General features: G+C 47.8%; 1 protein-coding gene across 3 annotated transcripts; it reads right to left on the reverse strand.

The window, feature by feature from the left end:
* Positions 1 to 1016: 1016 nt before the first annotated feature.
* Ell3 (elongation factor for RNA polymerase II 3) lies at positions 1017 to 5158 on the reverse strand. Of its 3 annotated transcripts, none has more exons than XM_006234831.5 (11): positions 4931 to 5158; positions 4679 to 4714; positions 4251 to 4357; positions 3962 to 4148; positions 3790 to 3869; positions 3610 to 3685; positions 2223 to 2397; positions 2106 to 2148; positions 1839 to 2010; positions 1618 to 1662; positions 1017 to 1559 (listed from the first exon to the last, which is right to left on the reverse strand). In XM_006234831.5, the coding sequence occupies exons 1-11, from the start codon at positions 5060 to 5062 to the stop codon at positions 1431 to 1433; spliced, it is 1182 nt and encodes a 393-aa protein (XP_006234893.1). In that variant the 5' UTR covers positions 5063 to 5158; the 3' UTR covers positions 1017 to 1430. The 3 variants fall into 3 exon arrangements, with proteins under 3 accessions (XP_006234893.1, XP_006234894.1, NP_001011957.1); XM_006234832.5 differs by having other exon boundaries at positions 4844 to 4956; NM_001011957.1 differs by having other exon boundaries at positions 1019 to 1541; positions 4931 to 5114.
* Positions 5159 to 6054: the final 896 nt, after the last annotated feature.

Raw genomic sequence — 6054 nt, forward strand, 5'->3', positions numbered from 1 at the left:
GGGTTTTTTTCCCTCATGGAATGGAGAACCAGGGTCTTCAAACTGTTATTATAGATAGAAGTGTTTCAATACTTGTAGCTAAGCCAGATATGTTAACACCTGTAATCCCAACACATGGGAGGTACAGGCAAGAGAGCTAATGTTCAAGGCCATCCTTGGCTACATAGCAGGTTTGAGGCTAGCATCTTAAGTTGTTTTTAATCTTAAAAACAAAACCCTGCTATGCTGATTCCTGTAACTTCAAACTGAATAGGTCCAGTTACCGTCTCTAAATCTTCTAATTTCTTAGTTTCCTTCTGTAGCCCAAGCTGTCCTTGAACTTGTGACAGTCCTCCTTCCCCAGCCCCCAGGTGCTGAGATTACAGTTGTTTCTGGCTTCATTTGTGGCCTAAAGATGAATGCTGCTATTCTTGTCACACCAGCCAAGCTGTCTGCATGCTCATGCCTCATAAGGATGGTTCTCTGCCCATTGTGCCCTGTGTGAATGACAGCAGTTCCATCCAGTTTTAGGAATTATTGACACTGCTGGGTGCAGTTCTCCCCAGATCCTTGGGTGTAGCCATTTTCCTCCAGTGAAACAGGGAAACATGTATCATCATTGGCAAGAACAAGAGCCTACAGAAGTCTGTTTTCTTTTGGATGGATTAGAGTATTGCACTCTTTTTATAGCTAAATCAGAATCTTGTCCATAATTGTAGCTTTCAACCCTGGATAGTTCTAGGTGGATAACTATTTCTAGGTGACTCTTTTTTTACTATAGTCCATTTAAGTATATTTTTGGTAAAGCTTGATAACAAAATAGAGATCTGGATCATATTCGATGCTGTCGTGGGTGGTGGAAGGCAGTGTTGTCTAGTAGTGTGCATGTACCTAGCCTGTATGAGTACAATAAAGATGACTGGTTCATAACACTTGGCTGGAACATGGGGATCCAGCCTTTCAGAGAGTCTGTCTCAAAGGTAGTTCAGATAGACAGCACTGCCTTGGATGATTAAGGCTAATGATCACACAAAAGACACAGAAGCAATCAGTTTTAATTTTTCAGTCATGTTACATCTAGGTACACTGTAAGTCCAATGAGCTCCACCACCAGAAGTTCTCATTCCTGCAAGGCAACTTTACTAAACTTGCTTGCTTGCCTAACATTCTCAAGGTTAACCTGGAAATGTCACTTTTCAGGATCTGAAAATGACTTAGCTAAAATAAAGTTGAAGAAGCCAAGCGTCTCCTACTTTCCTAGTCCCCTGGGCACAGCTGAGGAGATGATACCATGCCCACACCCTAAAAAATTACGGCAACATCAAAAATCAACCTGCAAGAACCTAGCATGGCTCTCCTGCCACCGCGGATATAAGAAACACAGATGGGCTCCATCTTTCAGCTGTTTGGTTAATCACTGGGGAAGGAAGGGTCAAGCCCTCTGGACAGTTTCAGCTGCCCCTGTTCTTTTCCTCAAATTCCAGGATGAGACCTTTAATGTGGGACAGTTTCTCATGCAGGTACTCACAGCGCCGCTTCTCCTCGCTGTAACTGGGATACCGCTGCAGAGAAAAAGCACCCTTGTCAAAAAGTAAAGTGACTTCTACCTTACCACCTCTGGGCTCACAGCCTTCTTACCTTTCTGAACTTTTTATACTCCTGGACTATCTTGTCTTCTAGCACCTGAAACACAATGACACTGAATCAAAACAGGAGGCAGTGGGAAAGAGGATAAAGTAAGGAATGGGAGTAACTTCTGCTTTCATTCTACCAACTATTTACAACAGTTTGCTTGTTACTTTGCTTAGTCACTAAACATCCATGTTTAGTAGTTAGCAGGATGACAATCCTGCCTTTACCTTGTGCTCTGGAGTTCCTCGCTGAAGTCTCTTGATCTCTGCCCCCAGCTCTGTGAACCTCTGGCTTGCAGCCCCGACACGGGCGTGCAGAATGCGGTATTCAGCATAGTCGGTCTCAAAGTCCTGCTCGTAGGCCTGCTGCTGCTCTGCACTGTGGATGGTGCTGTATTGCCTGCCAGGGGTGTGACACCTTCAATTTCATTGTCCCTAAAAGCACTTGGCTGTTCACATGTACAGACTACGAGATTAGAAATGTGGGGAACTCACAGGAGATAATCTGGTACCTCCTCAGGGCTTGGGGATTCAGAAGCTAGGAAGAAAGCAAGAAAACAAGTAATTCTTGGTCTTTTTCCACTGGTATTTACCTTCCTCTCATCAATTCACCTGATTGAACTGAGAGACTCTGCTCCAGCCTGGAATCTCCATCTGCATCTTGCCCCCAGTCTTGTTCCTCTGGTGAGTCCTGATTTGATAGTCCTTGTAGTGGACTTGAGGCTAGAGGCAGAGCTCTGGGCCTTTTTTCCTCTGGTTCTTCAGTGGTTATAGGTGCTGAACGTTTCTATTAGAAAAAAAATTACGGGGTTGGGGATTTAGCTCAGCAGTAGAGCGCTTGCCTAGCAAGCGCAAGGCCCTGGGTTCGGTCCCCAGCTCCGAAAAAAGAAAAAAAAAATTACATATAGCAAACAGCAAGCTAGGAGGTAGGTTCTTTGGTCAAAAACTGCTATCCCGGGCTGGAGAGATGGCTCAGAGGTTAAAAGCACTGTCTGCTCTTCCAGAGGTCCTGAGTTTAATTCCCAGCAACCACATGATGGCTCGCAACCATCTATAATCAGACCTGGTGCCCTCTTCTGGCCTGAAGGCTTACATGCAGGCAGAAAGCTGTATGATGTATACATAATAAATAAATGTTTAAAGAAAAAAAAAAAGACATTTGCTTAAAAAAACAAAACAAAACAAAACAAAACTGCTATCCCAGCCACTCCGAGGTTTTTTTTTGTGTTTTTTTTGTTTTTTTTTTTTTTGTTTGTTTCTTTTTTATATTTTTCGGAGCTGGGGACTGAACCCAGGGCCTTGCATTTGCTAGGCAAGCGCTCTACCACTGAGCTAAATCCCCAACCCCACTCCGAGGTTTAAGTGTTAGTCTAACTGGTGGATGTGCAGGAGTGCACACATGTGAAAGATACAGGGTGTCCTTCATTACTTTCTGCCTTACTCTTAAGGTCTCTCACTAAATCTAAAGCTGTTCTTCCTAGGCTGGCTGGCCAGCAAGGTCCTAGAATCTACATGTTTCTGTTTCTCGTAGTGGAGTTAGAGACACAGGGAACACTGCCCAGCCTTTACATAGGTGTTGGGGTTTCAGATTCAATCCAGACCCTATGCACCTACTTGATAGGCCATCTCCCCAGCCTTTTATTTTGTTTTGTTTTGTTTTCGACCAGTCCTTAGGTAGGTAGTCCAAGCTAGTCTCATACTTACCCATTAAGCTGTGCATCACAGCATAGCCTTATCCTCCTATCTCTGAAGACCTTCTGAGAATATAGGCATGAGCTAGATTTTATGCTGGATCAGTACTGTATGAATCCAAGATTCACCCTACCTTTTAAACTACTCTTTGAAAAAGCTCTTGCCTCTCTGGACATCTCAGCACTCAGAAAGCAGGGACAGGTGAATCTGAGTTTGGGGCCAGTCTGTTCTACATAAGGAGTTCCAGGCATGCCAGGATTACACAGTAAGAAACAGACTCCAAAAAGAGACTAAAGTCCTTGCTTACCTTGTCCAGGCGTTTCTGGCTAGCAGAGGAAGGCAGTGGCTGATCAGGCTCTCTGTTTGAAAGGTAAGTGTGGTTTCTAGGATTTTTGGAAGGAATGGGAGAGACGAGGGTGAGAGCTGGGCATATATATCTTATTACAGAAATGTAAGGGTAGAGAGGAGACCCAGTCTGTCCCAGTACCTCACTTCCCACTGTGCCATGGGCTCACTGGAGGATCCTGGGAGTGACTGTTCATGGTTGCTTGCCAGTGGGTCAGACACCTGTCAGGGGACGTTGTAGGAAAACTTGGCTCCCTGGACCTGGGACCTGGGTGTCCCATCTTATGTTGACGACTTGCTGTTTCTGGTCTTACCTCTTGTAGTGCCATCTGGGGATGGCCTTCAGGTTCATCTTCGCTGTCCTGCCAGCTCTCAGACTCTCTGGTACCTTCAGTCAGGTGTTCCTGAGCTAACAGTGGAGCTGGGATCGTATCCATGGCTGCCCAAATAGTAAGTCGCTCTCTCAGTGAGCCCAGGCAGTGGAGACAGTTAGGCCCAGATCTTGAGAGTGGGAAAAACAATAGAAAAATGACTTGGCAATCTTCTGAATACTTCTTCCCATTTCCTGCAAACTTCTCTTACCTGTTGTCTGTTTTTCCTTACCTGCCTAAGCGTTGGTACACAAGGTCCAAGCCACCACCCTCTTGGCCACACTGGGATACTATGAAGGAGAAGAGGCAGGACCATCCAGGACCTGGGAGCCTTAGATACTGGGGTAGGAGATGGTAAGCCCAGTTAAGCCGGCCCCCTTCCTAGTACCCATGCCGCTCCTCCCCAAACAAGTGTAAGACTGAAGACAAATCCCCAAGGGGCTCGTTAGCACACCAGGTGCAGCTGGGTCAGAGTTCCCCCAAGAGGCTGAGACCGCACAGTCTCCTGGGACCACAGCCTCACATCCTCATAGGGTTTAGTTCTTATAACTTGCTCAGACTGTGACCACTGGCAAGCTCCAGCCCAGAGCGCACCTTCCTGGAGCCCACGCGTATGCTTCTTCACCCCCAACCTCCCTCACACATCCGGCCGGCACTTACCCCTCGTTGGCCTTGGAAAGCGATCACTGGCCGTACCTGCAGGAAGAGCCCAAACACCATCTGAGCACAAAGAACGCAAAGTCCCCAGGATCCGGGCTGGGGACACCTGCCTGGCGGGCTTCACTCGAGGGGTTTTAGGAGGAATGGAATCTGAGAAAGCCGCACCTCCCCAAGTCCCTTCTCCAGCATAGCCTACGGAGGCCAAGGTCCGGTTGGTCCGGAAGGAAAGAAGGGGCCCCGGACCAGCCGCACCTGTTGCTGCTGACACTCTTGTAGTGCCCGCAGCGCCGCCTCGTTGAGTCTTAGCATCAGGAGGCTGGTTCGAGCAGCAGGGGTGAAGAGGAGCCGCATTTTCCCACTCAGAGCTTCCTGGGTCCCCTCCATGGTGCCAAAGTCGCGCACATGCAGATCTGGGACCACAGGCGAGGGCCACCTCTACCTTGCAAGCCTAGGCTGGCACTCCCGCCCTCCGGGTCTTCCCCGCCCTCCATCATAACCCCACCCCCGGCACCGCCCCAAAGTTTTCCTAGTCTCCTGGGCCGTACCTCGCTCACCTCAGCTGCTGGCCAGGACCCAAGCGGTTTCTTCTTGGTTTGACTTGGGCAGCATTGGGCACTACGAGGAGCTATTCAGGTCTAGGGAGAAAGGATCTGCTTCCAGGGTCTGACCCGTCACCCAGAATCCCTTGTTCTGCCTCAGTTTCCCCAGTTTCCCCACTCTGGGTTTAAAATCGCGGTCTCTAAGTAAAAGCTGAAAATGAAAACACTTGAGGGTTTCAGTCTCACAGGGGAGGGGATCGAGACTGGTTGATAGGCGGATTGAGTCATTTATGCCTCCGAGTCCCCGAAGTACCTAGGAGACCAGAGGATGGCAGACCTCAAGAGGGACCAGTGCAATGCTTTTTCTTTTTTCGCCCGTGGTGCTGCGTATGCTGAGCAGGATCCTAATCTAGTTTCTAAAAGGGACTTGGTGAGGCTGTAAGCCAGGTGGGTGGGTGCCTCAGCAGACAAGGAAGCCTGGCTGTCTGGGACTGGAGACAAGCCTATCGGTGGATGGAAGTGTGGGGCGTAGTTTGTGGCAAAAATTAAAAATAATAGATAGATAGATAGATAGATAGATAGATAGATAGATAGATAGATAGATAGATAAATGCAAGGCAGAAAGCCACAACTCACTCCCAGGTGTCACCTCGTGGCATAATAAACATAAGGGAAAGTGTCGAAACCGACAGCTGGCTCCTGCAGAAGGTACTCTCCCTTCCTCGTTATTTTGTTGTTTCTTTTAGACAGGTTTTCATTCGCCGAACTCATTAGCAATTCTCCTGCCTATATTTTTCCAAGTGCTGGGATTACAACAAGTGTTAGCCTCTACTCTTG

The sequence above is a fragment of the Rattus norvegicus genome, chromosome 3 (assembly GCF_036323735.1).
Source record: "Rattus norvegicus strain BN/NHsdMcwi chromosome 3, GRCr8, whole genome shotgun sequence".
Taxonomy (NCBI): Eukaryota; Metazoa; Chordata; class Mammalia; order Rodentia; family Muridae; genus Rattus; species Rattus norvegicus.